This window comes from Hylaeus anthracinus, unplaced genomic scaffold (genome assembly GCF_026225885.1).
Source record: "Hylaeus anthracinus isolate JK02 unplaced genomic scaffold, UHH_iyHylAnth1.0_haploid 0, whole genome shotgun sequence".
In the NCBI taxonomy this organism is placed as follows: Eukaryota; Metazoa; Arthropoda; class Insecta; order Hymenoptera; family Colletidae; genus Hylaeus; species Hylaeus anthracinus.
In genome coordinates this window covers 8,690,247-8,708,698 of record NW_026533254.1, presented here as the reverse complement: position 1 = coordinate 8,708,698, position 18,452 = coordinate 8,690,247, and the positions used below count along the sequence as shown (strand labels likewise).

The 18,452-nt window shown below is 44.9% G+C and overlaps 1 protein-coding gene across 1 annotated transcript in view; it reads left to right on the top strand.

Annotated features, from left to right (window-relative positions):
• Nucleotides 1–3,678: 3,678 nt before the first annotated feature.
• Nucleotides 3,679–18,452, top strand: part of LOC128887759 (alpha-2B adrenergic receptor-like) — a 141,088-nt gene continuing 126,314 nt past the window's right edge. The window contains exon 1 of the mRNA XM_054144038.1: nucleotides 3,679–7,436. Coding sequence (XP_054000013.1) covers nucleotides 6,312–7,436 — 1,125 coding nt within the window. The 5' untranslated portion in view covers nucleotides 3,679–6,311. The remainder of the gene's footprint in view (nucleotides 7,437–18,452) is intronic.

Sequence of the window (18,452 nt, the reverse complement as noted above, 5' to 3'; positions counted from 1 at the left end):
AATTTTTTATTGAGTTATTGACATTCAGGTTGTCGTCAGTTCGTTCGATTTCCTTGTCACGAGGCGAACACGGATATCCGGAAATACTCACTTGGACGTTTTCCTTCTAATATTAATTCACTCTTTTCATTAATCTTGAGAAAGTTACATCGCTACTTGGAAGCCGTTCCTTGTTGCAAGTGCCTCGAGTATATTATTTTCTTATAAATAGTAGTCAAATGCAACGTTATACAATACAATCGAAATTTATTTATAAGTGACCTTGTGTGAAAGAAAAATATTTCTACAATTGTTGCACTGTCACGAATTTACTCATAAAATTTGTACAATGTAACACGATGCAATTAAAATACTTAAAAAATATATTGAGAAATGATTCAAGGTACGCACCAAAAATGTTCGTCTGTTGGAAAAATTAATTAAGAAAAATTTGTATCCGTACGCCGATCAAAACTGCAGCGGCGTCGAAACGCAATCTGCGAGCGTCGACAGGCGACGACGTTGGCAAATATTTTCGTTCACGTTTACAATAGAGTTTCCAGATGTACTCGTCGTGTCAATAGATGGCTCACAGAATTTGTTCGACGCGGGAAACGAGTCGTACGATCGAATTAAAAAAACGTAGCACCTGGTAAATTAAGGTAGACGGCGCGCTGTTTCGCGGATGGGTTGCATACATTCGTTTCGATGGAAAATGTTGGTTTGTCGCGTATGAACTGTCTTTCAGTATCAAATAAAAAATAAACAAACTTATTCACAAGACGCTTTTAACAGTAATAATAATTATTATACGGAGGTTGAATCGAGTTCGATACTATTTTAATATCGCAAAGAAACTATTTAAACGGGATAGTATTTTTATGGAAATATTAAATAATGGTGTTTTATGAATTATTCATGGCATGTGTTAAGAATGTGATGGACGAGGTTTCATTTAACTTCCTTTTTATCTGGAACCCTCAATGAGTCTTCAGAGATTCAATTTAATCTGTATGAAATTCTAATATCTTACACGCCCCGTATTTTAAAAGGCAGCCTCTCGTAAGAAATTATTCCTTCGTGGGAAATAGTTCGCAGCACAGGATAAATGATAGTCAAACGAGGTTTCCTTTATAGCACTTTTGAAAGCATGTTTCCTTCTAGCTGCCATTACTTTAATTTGTTTTTTATTTAAACACTTTAGTACTTAAGTGCAAAGGGATGCAGCTAAAATGCTGCTATTCAAATCTGACCTTAAATTAGCTTATAAAACAATAGAGAGCGTAATGAAAACCACCCTTGTGCACTCAACTAAAAATATTCTACAGATTCTCAGAAGACATTCAATACTTTTACAGACATAGTCACAATTCAATTCCAACATTAATTAATTCACGAGTCAATGACCCATAAATAGTCTTTTTTATCGAAGGGTGGTATAAGCGTCGTAGAAAAAGGGGTTGAAACGAAGTACCTCGATCGTTCTCCTGTTAACCCTGTTCCTTTGGTCTGTTCGCCTTTAAAGCAGCCGATCGACCAGCCGAGGGAAAACGGGAACGAATAGAACTCGACCGATTGTTGACGTCGGCCATCGACGACCCCAATCAACCGATTAACGTTGCCACGCCAATGTCGCCGTTATCGCGGTCGTCATCGTAATCGTCGTCGACGTTATAGCAGCTCGATGGCTACGTCGCCGATCACCGAGCCTGCTCCATTGTGATGGCGGCTCCGTTCTTGAATATACCCTCAGGCTGGGAACAACCGGCCAAGGGAGGAACATAATATATTCCCGATTCGGTGACTCGATGTTCTAAAGGCTACTATTAAGTTGTGGTCGCTTAACATACGATAGCAGCGAATAGACGCTGGGTTTAGTGGACGTGGCTTCGCTCACTTGCTTCCCGTTTTCTGCTCGCCGAGAGCCTCTCGAGAGTTCGTTGTGTGAAAGCGAGAGGTCTCGGTACGTGGACTGGCGTGAACAATTGGTTAGTGTGCGATTAGGTAGTAGTTGGCAAATGCGGTTGACGAGTACACTAACTGTTGTATGGAATAATAGGTTAGCTCGAGTTTACTAGTTTGGTGAGATAAAGTGTAATTAGTTGGGTAGTGTTAAAAGGGGGTAGGGAAGAAGAATGAACCAACTGGTGGATACATCAGTTGGTTAAATTAAAGTCTACAACTTAGACAAGATTAAACGTATGTAATAGTCATTTAGTAGTCACACAAAGGTACACGTATCAACTGTTAAATGGATCAGTTGGTTAAGCACAAGTCAATGTCCAACCACATTAAAATTGATGATTCATAAAAGGGATGATACAGGTAGCCAGGAAGTTCATAATTGATGAACAATGAATCTGCCAACTGCTGCATATATATTCGAGTTGGCAGACTGCACCCAATTGTCCATCTAACCAATCTATTTCGATAACCAATAGTTTGTAATTTCGGTAGATTTGGGAGAAGAGGGATCTACCAACTGTTGCATAGGTATCGCCTCATTCTACTTCCAGAATCTGGACCAACTGTCCAACGGTAACAAATGGTGTTTATGATTCATGGAGCTTTAAGAACCATTTACTACCGCGTGATGAATTGCAGAGAACAATCGTTTGGCATCTCGTGCTCAAGAAGAAAGCATCCATCAACAACTGGCTGCCTTGGTTCCTTAGGTCCACTTAGTCATCACGGTCCATTGAGTTGGTCGAAAGAAAGATTCGTACGGTTGGATATCATTGGGAACATTAATCTTAGTGGAATGTTCAATCTGTTGCATGCATCACGAAATCTACTCCAACATTTGACCTAATTGGCACAATGTAACAAATGAAGATTGTGTTGGAGTTGCATCAGCATTTGACTATTGTTAGCCCGACTATAACTACCTACAGAATCTATGAGAATACAACCTACTGGGAAGCTCAAACTGGTTACGGGTTAGTTCCTCATCAAGTCCTATTGTGTGGCTCGCTAAAGGACAGGTTCGTGTAGTTGGTAGTCAAGTGGAACATTATAGTGAACGAATCTACCAACTGTTGCGTAGGTCAGGTATACTAGTTCCTGCACGTGGTGAAATTGCTTAGAAGTGCCGAACAGAGGTTGTGAATCTTAGAGCAATCCCAACAATAACCTAGTGTACGGCTATAAATGACAGGCTGGCAAGGAGAATGCTACCAACTGTTGAATAGCTCAATCTGCAAGATCCACTTCTGCGTCATAGCCTATCGGCTAGGCAAAAGAAATATTCAGGTAGCTGGCAATCACTTGATGCGTCGAGGACAAGCTAAGTTTAAGTAGTTACCATGGATATAAGTCAAACAGGAAGCGCAGACCTAACTATAAACAAGTTTCAGAGAACAGGGAGTCCATCGACAGCTACACAAGTCTATTCCTGAACTCCAATACCTAAAAGCATGCGTCACGATGCCTGTCAACTATCCCACACTAGAAGCTATTCGCCAGCAGTCTGGGGCACTAAGAAGAACATTCAACCGCACAAACATTCGGAGCGTCTATAAGATATCTACCGACAGACCTGATGCCACTGCGTTCCCCCCTCGAAAAACACGCAAGGACCACTTCGAGATTGAAGTTCGTCAAACTTCCAAGCCTCTTCACCACGGAGGAACGACCAAACGAAATACCACTGGCAAAAGCCACGAAACGCGGATGGGCAACCGAAGGGCGAGGACGTTGACGGAGAGACAATAAGCGGGAGGACATCGAAGAATATGCAGCGGATTTTTTCGCCAACGGACCGATCGGTCGATGGTCCAAAGTCGACTGTCAGGCCGTGGCGGTCGGGTGCTGGCGGCGTCTCGACTCTTGCGCCGCGGGTTCCGCGACTCCGTCAGACGGCGCCCCGACGCTGGTACCGTCGGACGGAGCGGTCGGTCGGGCCACCAGTCAGCCTCCAGTTGAGCCACCAGTTCTCTCTCTCCCTCTCGCTCCCTCCCTCGCGGCGTACGCGCGCACCGTGCGCACCCCCCCCTCCCCTCAAGTGCGCGCGCGCGTGTTCTCCTCCGTTAGGATCCGTTTTGGTGTGGTCGTGTGCGTGTGTGTGCGCGGAGTTGTACGCGCACATGCACGGCGTCTCTCCTTTCTTCGTCGCGCGCTCGCCGACATCCTGCGAGAGTCTCTATCCGTCGAACGGCACGAGAGGGAGTCCGAGTTCCTGGCTCGTCCCTCGCGGCTGCAGTGCGTTCCCAAACATCCACGAGACAACCTCGAAGTGTCCGGCACGCACGCACGCACGTATCGCCTGTTTGCAAGGGCCACGAGGACCGACAGGGTCCAGTCCATCCTGAGGGCGCGCGTCGCGGAGGTCGTCACCCGCCTCGATAACTGGAAAAATCGGGAATCTCGCCCGACCCTGGGAACAGGACACCTCTCGATGGTCCGCTGACGTGCGTGATTCACCGAGGCCTACCCTCTGCGAAGTACGCGCTGGCGAGCTTTTCCGCGCGTGTGCTCCCCGCGAGGATCGTGCGTGCCACTCTCGAGGGCCTCGTGACGCGTAGACGGTTCCGTGCGGCTGACAATCTGCGGTCCATCGCTCCGGAGAAGAGACGCCGTGTGCCGAGCCTGAAGAGGATGCTGTGAGATTTGGATGGGTGTCGAGTGTATCAGGTGACTCGAGGGTGACTGTGGTGACAGAGCGACAGGGGGTACAACGCGTTCGATGGGAAATGCGTCGAACGAAGAGACATCGAGGGTGCCAAGCTCGACGGAGAAGCTAGCAGCGTGACCGACTGGGATCTTGGCCGACTTCACCGCGTGGATAGGTCAACGAAAGGACCACGAAGGATCCCGAAGGCGCCGAGAATAATCGCCTGAGAGAGACTTTTCCTCGATCGGTGATCAGCTGACGCTGCCACGTTTAGGTGTCCGAGGACTCTGAGTTCCGCGAGCGGATGGTGTGTGCATCCTGTTGATCCTCGGTGTCGAATGAGCGAGGGTTAAAGGACAAACCGGTGGAGGGTTCAGGGGCGTGCGTCGGCGAGTCTCGAGCGTGTAAATAGGTGTACATAAGGGTCCCGCGACTCCGCACGGAGGACGTGTCTTCGCGTTTGGTCTCCCCTTTTTTCGTCTATCTCCCTCTCCGTCGCTCCTTCTCCATTTCTCCAGTTACTCCTGTAAGTACGGAATAAGTAATAAGTCGTAAGTTGTTCGAGGTTAGCTGCGCACCGAACTGTGCAACGGTGGAACGAGCGCGGTGTGTATAAATGTGTATAAATCGTAAGGCTAGGATCTACTAAATCTCTCGATTCTCTGTTCTCTTTCGGGTTAACGAAGATAAGTATTTAAAAAAAAAAAAAACCAATAAAATATTTAAAAAATAAATAAATAATGTAATAAGAATACAATTCGCAAATGCAAGTCGGAGCAGTACGGGTATCCAGCGCTTAGCCTTTTTTAGCAGCGGCGCGATAATTAATTAGCTCGCGGAGCGAAAGCACCGTCGAGCCGCGCGTAGAAACACTCCTAGGGGAAGAAGTCGGTCGTCGAACACTCGACCGGGTCGCGTTGGGTGGAAGCGTGACGCGTTTCCGTCGCGAGGATCTCGGGTCGACGAGCTCCACGATCAGCTCAAGGCCGATTCGTTAGATAAAATCGTGCGCCGGTCGCCGCGGGAGCTCGAATTCGCACCTCGTAGGAGGGCATTCGAGTCCGGATTTTTAATCTAAGAGGAAGGTAAAAAAAAAAGGGGGACCAATTTTTCACGTTCGTTCGCAATCTCTTCCTTCTTTTTCATCTCGTCCGTCGTTGTCTCTCTCGTTCCCGCGCTGTTTCCCTCCATCCACCTTTGTCTTCTTAATCCAGCCGGCGGACTATCCTCAAATCTCTCTGTACGCTCTTTCCGTATTAACTCCGTCATCGTGGGACCGGTGGGGCCACCGGAAGCACGAGCAGGTAGTTGCGACTAACGCAAGCAATAAATCAAGAGCAAACGTCGCAACCGAACGCCGGAGACTCGACTCAGAGGCACCTAGAAGATTCGGTTCGACGCAGAAGCGACCCCTCGGTCAGGGTACGTTGAATTCGTTCAGTGACCAGAATAAAGGGTAATCGCCATCCATCCCCATTCAACTGGGGAGGTCGTCGAAGCGTAGACACCAGCAGCACGACACTGTCCATTACGCCGACGATGCCATCATCCTGAAACGGGCATGACGCCTCTGGCCTCGAGATGCGACGAGACCACCACCATCCTGCTGCTGCTGCTACTCGAGCTGGCACCCGGTGCACGCTGCTACTCGCGCGCGGCCGTCGCGTCCACCACGACTTCGTCGAGATAGCATCAACAGTCGACGGCGAGGGTGCGAGTGATGCCGCTCCTCGGCAGCATTATGACCATCGACGCCGGTAGTTCGACCACGGCGTCCACCAGCGTCTTCGAGGAGAACATGACGTGGCCTCGACCAACAGGTGGCACTACGTCTTCTGTTAACGAGGCCCACTCGAGCCGCGCGATCCCGAGCGACGAGCAGCATCCTCGAACAGGGAATCCCGACGTCGACGGAGGACTCGACATCGACGGAGGACCCGACGTCGACGGAGGACTCGTCGTCGACGCCAGGGTGAACACCACAACGGTACAAGAGGTCGGCGTTCAGGGCAAGGAAGGAACGACGAGGACGGACTGTGCGTGCGTCAGATCGTACACCGGGGGACAATACGTCGGCGGGGACAGCACGTCGGGATCGCCGTTCCTCGTCGCTGACGAGACGGACGAGCTGGACGTGACGGGGAGCGGCGAGGGGAGCACCGCTGGTCTGAACAGCACCATCGGCGTCGAGAAAGAGGACGCGGCAGGGCTCAGAGAGCTGGAGCTGCTGTTCGGTTTGGGCGGGATCATGGAGGACATCGGACCGTACAACGACTCGTTCAACGACAGCCTGCCATTGGGGTGGAACAGTAGCCTGAGCAACGACACGTCCACGTACGTTATCTACGGCGAGAGCATGTACCCCTCGGGCTACACCATGCCGCACATAGTGCTCGCGTCGATTATAGCGACGCTGCTTATGATCGTGATCGTCGTTGGTAACATGCTGGTGATAATCGCTATCGCCACCGAGAAGGCGTTGAAAAGCATACAGAACTGGTTCATCGCCAGTCTAGCGGTGGCGGATTTCTTCCTAGGTTTGGTGATCATGCCGTTCTCCTTGGCAAACGAGATCATGGGCTATTGGATCTTCGGCTACTGGTGGTGCGACATTTACTCGGCCATGGACGTGTTACTGTGCACCGCCAGCATCATGAACCTGTGCCTGATCAGCCTCGACAGATTCTGGAGCATCACTCACGCAGTGGAGTACCTAAAGAAGAGGACGCCAGCCAGAGCCGCGCTGATGATCGCTCTGGTGTGGTTGCTCTCGGCTCTGGTGTGCATCCCGCCGCTATTGGGTTGGAAAAGACCCACTCCGGAGGAGGAGTACCCCAAGTGCAAGGTGAGTCCTTCGGGAGATCTGGGAGCAGCCTTTATGGCGGCCGACGAGGCTGCGACTCTATCTAATTTCTGTAAACGATCGAAGTTTTGATGGAAACGGGACGGGAAAATATGGCCGCCCGATGCGACGTTTAATGGGGGCTCGCCAGGGTCGACAACACGCGATGATACTTAACACTGCCGCTCGCTCCGGGGGGAACAGGTTAATGTTTAAAATACAATTTGCTCGCCCACACCGGAACCAGGAGGAGCCCAATACGGGAGTTAATTATTTCCTCGAGACTGGCTGCATTGCAGCGTCGCTGTCGCGAATGACACATTACCGGTTCACATTTCAGATTTGAGTAGAAAAATCTTGGATAGAAAAATGGGCGATGTTCGGAAGTTTTTTTTTTTTTGGAAGAGTACGCAGTGGATCATACGGTAATTTTTTTTCGATTAAAATACTCACGAAGAGAGTGCATGAATTTTTATATGTAATTTGGTCGGTTAATAATGGAATTGTTGATAAAATCCTGGCGAGTTACTGAAATCGCAACTGATGTTCACACATAATCACAACAGATGTGACTCGAGCTAATCGACAGCTTAACACCGAGGTTGAATTGATTTAACAGTAAATTACTCATCGAAGGTGAATTCATTGTTCGAAACGACAAAGTGGGTTTCGGATTCGAATGCATCGCATTAAGTTGGATTCCTTTCGTTGTCTCGAAGTATAAAGTTCGCGAAGACAAAGTGGCGAGATCGGGCAGTGATCTTCGTGTCACTTCTTTGGTTGATGTTTGCGCAAAGTTAATTCATTCGAGGCCTTTTTGAATGTGAGATACACTTGAACGTTAATTTGAAACATTTATCTGGGGGGCGATCGTCTCGTAGTCCTCCATTTCCTACTTCAATCGGAAATTCGTTCTTGAAGCCTTCATTATTCTGTAATTCAAATGGAAGTAGAGAATATTTAACTTTCAGAGGCGAAACTTGAACCACTAGAAATGAACCAATAACAAAAGACAGTTAAGTCATCGCTTGATAATTTGAAGGAACCTGAGATATCTACGTAAACTTTAACTGAAGTACTGATATTTGAATCCTCCGAATTCGAGAAGTTCTGGAGGTCTTCAGGATTGCTTATTTTGATGGTATTTCGCTGTATTTCGTCTCTGTTCGGTCGCAAACATGAAGATGATCACGTAGGTAGCCTAAAAGCCAGTGTCCTATACACCAAATTCCCAGTCGGAGTATCTCGACGGCGTATCCTTTAGCGGTCACGTGAGGAGGGTGGCGATAGGAGGTAGGGAGTGTGGGAGTATCGGACGGTTGCCTTTTATGCAGCGGCGAAACCCACCCTTATCCTGAACCCCTCGAAACCAGCTTACGTTGGCCTCTACGAAACGGCGTGCAAGATTGGATTTCTATGCTCAACACTTCGGTCCATCGAGCTGACTCGTAAAACATCACGGCGTTTTCCTTTCCTCCCGAATCAATTTTTCGTTCCTCTCGATCTTCGCGTTTTTATTTTCTTAAATATTCCGGTCATCGCGATGGATACTTGATCGATGGACGAATTCTTGGGCATTTCATTCGGAGCATGTTTGGACCATTTAGAATTGTTTTTGGTAAAAAGAAAAGCTTTACGTACATTAAAATCGTTATTGTAAGTGGAAACCTCTTAAATATCGATACCCAGTGTAAATATGAATCTAAAAGTCTTTCTCCGATTTACGATCCGAGATTTCTTTATCGAGATACAAGCATGCGCAACCACGCGATCAGCTGATTGTAACAAAAATGGCGCGCACTTTGTGTCACGTATCTCGACAACGAAGCTTCTGATTGCGAAACGATAAAAGACTTTTCGACGCCTTTTCGAGCGAGGAATTAATCCTGATGAAAGAAACAAAATATATCTTGATGATATCCTAATTCACAGAGCAATTAATGATTTTAATGAATGGACTATTAAAACTTTGTGAAGGTATATTTCTGTTTCTTCTATTTTCACGAATCAAATAATATTTTAACTTTTTTCAGTCTGTCAGTTCTCGTTGAAATCGGATCGAGCTGGCTCGAGGGAACTGCGAAAACGGTTCGTTCGGAAAAATAGAATTTACTCGTGGTCGATCGAACGACGAAAGTTTATCGTTCTCATTGGTCACGTTGTTTGTTACTAATTGGAGGGCTCGCGCCGCCCGAGCGGGGAACGCAAGCTCTTCCTTGTTTAATTAACCCTTGCTCGTGACCGGAACGGCCAAGTTTTTCGGCGCGAATTTTGGGTATCCACTCCCGTTCGAACGGAGCACGAGCCCATCCGAGCGTTATTAATACGAGCAATTAAGTCTGTCGGAATTCCGAGCTACCTGTTGTCGGGCCAAAGAGCCTCGAGAACGCACTGAAAAAGTATTGTCGGCGAAAAGAGCGCCGTCAGATTTCTTCATTGAATTCTGAACGGTGCTCCGCTCATTTACCTTTTCGTTGCTTTTAGAACGTATACTTTTTTGAAATTTATTCTGCGTTCACGGTATGATCGATTTGTTCCGGAATTTTACTATTCATTCGGCATGATTTTCTGATACAAACAATATTTTTTTAGTGTCAACATAAACTTTTCTTCTTCTTGAATAAATTGAAAAGGAACGTAGTGGTTTCGAAAATTCTAAGACAGAACTTTCCCTTGAAAATTTCATTATTCACAGGATTTCAAAAAGTGAACATAGAATTAGAACCACTCTGTACGTTTTAGACGCACCACCGCTATCGCAAACTACATATATTCTGATCTCTCTTGAGTACACAGTGCACGTAACATAAGCAACGCCGAAAGCTTCTCGCACCTCTCGCTGTCTGTGTTTTCTAAACAATTGAAGAGTCACTAAGACCGTCTGAGATCCGTGTTTGCTTAGATAAGTGTCTAATGTTTAGACGCGAAACATTGAAAATCGCTTCCAGCAGTGTCTTGAAGTGGCTGCGTACGATCAATTTTGAAACAAGTTGTGAGGTGTTATGGCGTGCTATAAAATATACATACACACTTCCTGGAATGAAAGTGTAGGGTTCAGAAAAGAATTATATTCGCGTCTTTCTAAAAATATACAGCAGTCAGAAATGTCACCATGTAGGTTGTTAATACACACCGGATGTTCCCTCAGGGGTTATCGAAAATCGATGACAAATATGAAGAAATAAGTCGAGTTGTTGCTTGAAATATGTTCGTCATATTTTAACTCGGAATTACCTGGTGCGTACATGCTGTACGTGTTTTTATGTCGAAATGCGATGGAGTAATTAATAACAAAATGGAAAAATCAAATGGCAGGCGTCGCGTAAGATTATACAGGGAAAGTGCATGTGTGTCGTGCAGGTGTAATATTAATCTGAGAACTGCTACGTGGCAAAGCAAAACGAGTCCCAAGACGTTAATGTCGTACGCAGTGTTACATGTGTTATGCAGAGCAAGGTGCATATAAAAACGTACTTAACTCCGAGCTATTATTACACGGGCCGTTAATAAATAACACGGCAACTTGCATCGCAGTGCTTTATCCAGGAGAGTCCATTTTAGAATGTCGTCCCTCGTACTTGAGAACAGTTTAACGAATGTTATACTCGTTTTTCTTCATCAAGACGGGAGTATCGAGTAGTCGAGTAAATCGAATGATAATTGAGTAGTCAAGTATTCGAATTATATTCATCGAGTGGTCGAATACTCAAATAACAGAAGTGCTCAAATATTCGAAAACTGAGAATTCACCAGGTTAATAACACAATAAAAATGAGAAATTACTATAAAATTATCGCACGAACCTATCGTGCGCCGCGCGTAAAATCATGCAACGAGATCAGGAAATCTCGATTCAAAGTTCAGCAACCGCGAGCCCTTCCTCGGAAACTTGTTGCAACGTTCGTCCAACGGACACAGGACCGGATGTGTAAAAATCGCATTTTAACTTACCGAGCGTTATCGCGGTCTCTGCTCGATGTAGCTTTGTATCGTGACTAAAGCGACCCGTTATTACGTACACGCGAATCTCCGTGTCACGGAACCGACCCCGCTTCAAAATCCACTGGAAAATCAAATTTTCAACTTGGTTGCATGAGTCTTCAAACGTTACGTTATAACGCGATAAGAATTGTTTAATTCGTTCTTATCGTTTTATCGTATGCTATTTTGAGACTTACTTCATTTGTACTATGAATGATTCAGTCGATGGAGCTGGGTTGGTGGGTTACGGTGGGCTGGTAATAAAATATTTAAAGAAACGAAGTTTTAAGAGAAATTCGCGGTATCCGAATGGGAAAATTGTAACATTTGTAGTTGAGTAATGGTCTTGGAATAGTTCCGCTTGAATCATGGTGTTGAAATACACATGTTCGAACCGTGGTATTCGAATAGTTATACTGGAATTATGCTATTCAAGTCATGGTATTCGAATGCACCTACTGACATCTAAATGTTCCAGTATCGATACTCGAATACTACCTTCGAGTACAGTAATGCAGAAAGTTTATTCGCGGTATTGGAGTGCCTACGAAATATTCGAGCGTAAAATTATTCCAGTAGTCTCAGCCGTACTCCGAGGTGGCGAACATGTCCCGCGGTACGTAACAAGCTCTACCAACCGAGGAAACCGTTAGACGAGATCGGGTGACAGCGAACAAGGCGTCTCACGACGCGGAATCAGCGGGGCTAAGCCTGTCGGGATAAGCCGCGCGTGTTGACTGAAGTCGGCATTAAGTTCGCGCGATACGTCTCCCGTGTAAAATCCGGCCCCGCACTCCATTAAGCGGTCGCATCCGCGCCACGGATACGTGTAATGCAAGAATAATGGCCCGTGTCGCGGATCTAATGGTTTATTAAGACGTTTTGTAATCTCCTGCGAGCTTTATTAGGCACTCTCGCTGGCTATGACGTCGCTTGCACGGAGATTGGAAGGATTTCACGCGGATACCGCGAGACTCCTGGGGGGTGTTCCCTTATCCAGTTGGAACAACCGTGTTAAAAGCGTGGTCCTAAATCATCAGACTTTTCAGGCTCACCGTACTTGGAGGTGCTTATCATTAGATAACGTGAGGTCCAGGAGAAATTGAATAAATCCAGTATATTCACACTGTTAAAGACACTATTAGAAGAAATTATATAGTCATGTTTAACTCTCCCATAGGTACAGGGAGGCCTTCTAAGGAACAGCTCGATTCCTCCCGACGAATTTCTCGAGGATCCCTCAGAGGCTCAGAACGCAGAACTCAAATTTTTCTCGAAATAAAATCGAGTTAATAAAGCCTCCAGAAAAAGTGCACGGATCTTGAAAGCTCCAGAGTGTCCGGACGCCAAATTGAAATGTAACAGGCATTAAAGTCCTCCTCGTCTCGCGATTGTATCGCCACGATTTCATCCCGTAATAGCATATTGTTAAACGAGCCGTAGTTATATGCGCCCAGTTGCATCGCGACGCTGGAACTTTGTATCCGTTCGCGGTGGGGTCCGCGAATGTCTGCGTCGTTGGGAAAGGGTGTCGGAAATGAATCTTCCTTAACATTCACCCTTACTTTTCTCAACCGTAATTCACCGTCGGGGCCGTTATTACGGGCGGCTGACAATCTTACAGCCGCAGAAGACGCCGTCGCCGGGACACGACCCTCCCCTCGCTCATCGTCCGCGTCGACGGATTTTTCCAACCGGTGACAAACGAGGAGTAAAAATACTCTACGATAGAAATGGCAGTTGGACGGGCGGGTCGGTGGGTCGGATCCTCGTTGGCTAGTCGGTGGCGGCGGTACTTCAATCTTTTAACGCGATTAGTTTGCCAGTGTTCGCGAACGGGGAAGGAGAAAAAAAAGAAAGGGGGAAGCAGACGACAGCCTTTTTTCCGTTCCTTGGTTTCCGCGGATGGCTGCATTTAGGTTTTGCGCTTTGGTACGAGTCTCGGGGGAACATCACCTTGGGGATCGAGTGGAGAGTATTGTTTGGGAATTTTTCCTGACGAAGGGGAACGGAGTGGATGTTTCTTAGGTACATTTAAACAACGTAGTTTGAGCTATTTTTCTGCCAATTTTCATTGGGAAATGTGAATGCATAGGGAAAGTACATATATGGGGAGTTTCCTTTGAATATTTGAGAATCTTTCTTGGCCATACGAAATTTCTTTAATGACCGTGTTATATATATGTTAAAAGTGTATGCTTTTGGAAATATATCTGCTAATTTTCATTGGAAAATGTGAATGCATAAGGAAAGTACATGTATGGGAAATTCGTTCAATCACTTTGAATGTTAACAAAGTAATTAATATTTGAGAATTTTTTCTGTCCATACGAAATTTCTTTAATGATCATGTTATATATGTATTAAAAGTGTATACTTTTGGAAATGTTTCTGGTAATTTTCATTGGAAAATATTAATGTATAATGAGAATTTCTGTAAGCCTCCCTTAGCTATGAACAATCCAGATTTAAAGAAAGAAAATGTAGTACGTATAATATAATCACTAAGTGGAATTTAGCAGTAAACAATTTTTATGTATTTATAGGTCGTAGAAAGGCTGACCAGAGTGTCTAACCCAGTACGATTTGAATCTACTCCGAGCGTTGACTTTTCTTTCTCCACTTACTTGTGTCTGACTACATACTGACTCATACTGTTTGCTACTGCCCAACCAGGCAGTTATGTTCTGACATAAGAGAGTATCCAATGGAACCTAAAATAAATTATTTCTCGTAGAGTAGACAAACTTAATTCGTATTATACTACTATTACAATGAACCAATGTTACAACAAATGTTCAAGAACAATCATGTTTAGAGTGGACAAACTTAATTCGTATTATACTATTAATTCAATGAACCAATGTTACAACAAATGTTCAAGAACAATCATGTTTAGATAAACTAATGGCTCGGTCTGCATCGATGTTTCTCCATTAAACGTTCATTACGATGTGACGTTTCGACCATCATCTGCGGTTCTCTTCATACATAGTGTTATATTAACGTATAGTTATACCTAAACGAAAATTTATGGTTGTTTAGACACAACAGCGGCGTTAATAATGAGAGCGCGAGTGAAGATGACCACAAAAGATTTTCGAATACTTAATGAAGAAATATAGCGACAGACCAAGCCACTAACTAATTAACCTTATTATCTTTCTTTCTTTACTAAATATATAGATGACATTAATCGAAGAACGAACATATGGAAATTAATTTATCATTATTGATTTGTCGATAACTTCGTTAAAAACGAACGTGGGAACTAATTTTTACGTACGATCCTTGATGATTCATTTTCCTCGTAACGAAATTCATTGGAATAGAGGAAATGGATCTAATTAGTAGCTAAATATGATCGACCTAAATTATAATTAATTTGAAATTTACATCCATTAGAATTGAATTCATATTAATTAGTAAATTCATTCGCTCAACACGAATAGTACAGTTTAATTAAAAACAACGTAAATGTAAATGAAGTAATAATACGCAGGATTTTTATACCTTTGTATTCTATACTCGAAAATTGTTTAGAATTCAAGATTTCGCGTGTCTGGGACCTCCTGTGACACGACGTACTTCGAACGCGATTACCAATGTCCAGGTCCCTTCCCCGTCCACATGGGTGGCGTTGAAGAGCACGATTTACGTGTTCCGACTGTTCCACCAAGCCAGTCGGACGGTTCCTCGACAATGGGAGCGCCTCGCTCGACGTGAAATATTTCGAAGCCGAAAGCTTCGGCGGAGGCGCGGAAGGGGAACTCGGAGGACACTTGAAAGGGTACCAGCTAGCGCACTCGAGAGAATTCGCGCTCGATAAAGTGTTCCGGGCATGAAAACGGCCCGTTGGCATCGTTTGCTTCGACTCGTCCGCGAAGTCCTTTAACCATCAACTTTTCGACGAGCGGAAATAAAGTCGAAGTCTCCTGCGCCGCGCTGACGGCGCTTCCACCGTTCATTAGTTCGTAATTAACGGACTCTTTATCGCAGAGATTCGGGTCCTCTGAAACATTCGCAGAATTCATAATATCTGTGGCTTTGGGAGATAGGGCTAGGGGGTCGGCCGAGTTTTGGACAGAAACAGAAGCGTATAATTAAAACGTGATCGATAAAGAGGATGTCTTCTTAATGATGTCTTCCTTGCGGAAAATATGGAATACATTAAATAGGAAAATAGTGAGAGCAAAACGTACGTGTTAGTAAAAATAAAAATCAAGATCCGTTTCGAAATACTCTAACGAGAGTCTTGTCAGTGGACTTGCGAGGCTCCGCTGAAGAAAATTAGTCCAAATATGATCTCGATCGGACTACTCTTAATTTTTCGAAAACGGATAAGTTTTTTTTTTGTACGTGTAATTAAAAAATGGTCGGAACGAGGTCGTGTTTGGATACGTTTTAATTTGGAGTATCGCGCGAAGTCGTCGGCAAAATTCTTGTTAAAATATGACGAGAAAGATGAGGCTTTTGATTTTCATTAGTAGAGAACACTGTTTCGTAAGTAATTAACACGTTGATCGCCGTGTGAAAGTTAAATGTCACAGGAAATGAATTTATATGAAATACTTGAATTTCGGTGACTAGTTTCCAATAGTCAGTAAATAAAATTCAATCACAGTAGAAATTTTTAAGAGTATTAGTGTGGCAGTCAACGTGTTAATTTAAAACTACAGAATTTTTAACGCGTCCATACACCTTCCCTGGATCCAGGGCAGTAGCAAGTCGTATGAGTCAGTACGTGGCCAGACACTAGTAAGTGAAGCAAGAAAAGTCAACGCTCGGAGTAGATTCAAATCGTACTGGGTCAGACACTCTGGTCAGCCTTTCTACGACCTATAAATACATAAAAATTGTTTGCCACTGCTAAATTCTACTTAGTGATTACATTATACGTACTACATTCTCTTTCATGCCAAAATAATTAAATATTTATAATTCCGTTAAAATTAATTGCAGATGATAGTCACATCGTTTATCCGCGTCAATGCCAAAAGGCTGCCCCCACTCCCCAATCCTGCGACGTAGCTTCGCAACTTTGGCGACGTGCACAAGTTTCGTTCGTCGCTCGACAATCCGAAGGGTTTGTTAAGCAGCCCGGATAAGTAGACGGGGGGCGCGTAGGACATCCATTTGTTTAAGTTTCGCAGCACCCTCCCGGGCACAGACGTGCTTCAATCTCCTAATGCGATTAAGTTCACGCTCGCCCGCGCGGGAACAAGGGGGCGAGGGTGGCAGATGGGGGAGTGGGGCAGGACGAAAGGAAGTTGCATCTCCGGGGTGCATTATCCGTTACAAGTTCTAATAAATTTCGACCGAGACGCCGCCCCAGTTCGCCCGTAACAGTAAGTCGACCTTGTTCGCGGAATTCCGTCCACCTCGAATTATGTTAGCTAGGTATCGCGATTTCTTATTCATTCCTCTGCTGAAACTGGATGAAATTACTACGTGCAGTGGAAATTTACACGTTCGATGATTTCTCTCTTTTAATATTCTTGAATTTTTATTTTCCATCGCGCTTATTTATCCATTTCTTCATTTAATAAAACTATCATTCACGAAATATTGGAATGCGTAATAAGAATTTTGTTTATCGAGTTGGACGGATTTTCGTTGGATCGAGGGGATCAAGGACGACGTAAGATCGACGTGATAAAGCTACATCGTCGTGGAGCGTCATTTTCGTTGTCAAACTCCGACAGCTGAATACGTCTGGTATCGGCGATGTTAACCAGAGGGATCGCACGCGCCCTCGTGAGAGTTTACAAGGTTCTCTCTGTGCATCAGGGAGACCATTTATCCGGGCGTGTCGTTACGAGGGACGTTGTTAGCCGTGAGTACCCTTCCGCCAGCGGGGCATTTCCCCGGGTAAAAAGATTACACTCGCTTGGAACTGGTAAGGTGGGATAGAAAGTCACCCTTTGCGATCGACAACTCTAGAACCACCGTCTCCCCTCGAATCAAGTTAGGATTGATCAGGCCTGAAACATAGGACTGCGTCTTATTTCGATTTCGAATATTTCCTGGTCAGCCGAGTAGTACCGAACATTGTAGTATTTGAGTAGAACTCTAGATCTACGTATTCGAATCGTCACTCAAGTATTAAAATAGCACTCAATATTCAAATATTCGAATACTATTTATTATATAAATACTCTAATAGTACACAATATTCAAGTATTTGATTAATAATTGACAGCAAACTTTTCGAGTGGCATTCATCACTCGAATAGCACTCTACACTTCAGTACTCGAACCATAATTCGTGGAACATCGTAACTCTCTGCTCCGAAAATACGAATTACCAGATTCCTGGAAGAATCCAATACATAAAAATTCGACAAGTAATTCCAGCACCGCTCGAATAGCGAAATACTCGAACGTCGAAGTGTCGGTGGGATGTTCGAGATAGTCTGTCGTTTCCCTGTGGCGGAGTCGTAGCCTGTCGTAACGACAGACGATGCTAGGCGATGTGGATTTCAGCCAAAAGTGTTTCAAATAAAATTTGCGTGTTCCCGGTACGGGGTACTCGATACGAGAACTCAATTTCCCTAGCACGTCGGTGAGATCCGACGATACCTCGCAAGGTATACAACGGTTCTCCATCGGTTTTACTTTCGGTACCGTTTCCCCTGGTATCCTCGACTGCGACATATCGTTATTCCACACCGCGCCGGGAAAGAGAATTCGAAAGAGATATAGCCACGCCGTGTCGGAGTGCCTGTATCTCGTTGCAGGTATGATTTGTTGTATTTGTAGACCAATGAATGCCAATCCCGTTGCTCGTAACAGTGAATTCAGTCGTTTGTATTACATCGATATAGCTGAAAGAATCACTCAGCACGTTCATCGATTCCTTTCTCCTATGGACTTCCGTATCAACATTTTATTCAATATCTAAAATTGAAGAAACTTAGAAAATCAGTAGTTGAGTTTACTTCTCGCTTCGTGAGAGTTATCTTGTACACCATGCACGATTAAAAAATTTCATCAGCACCAGAGCATAGTTCGTTCAAAAACAGAACGTTTTCATTC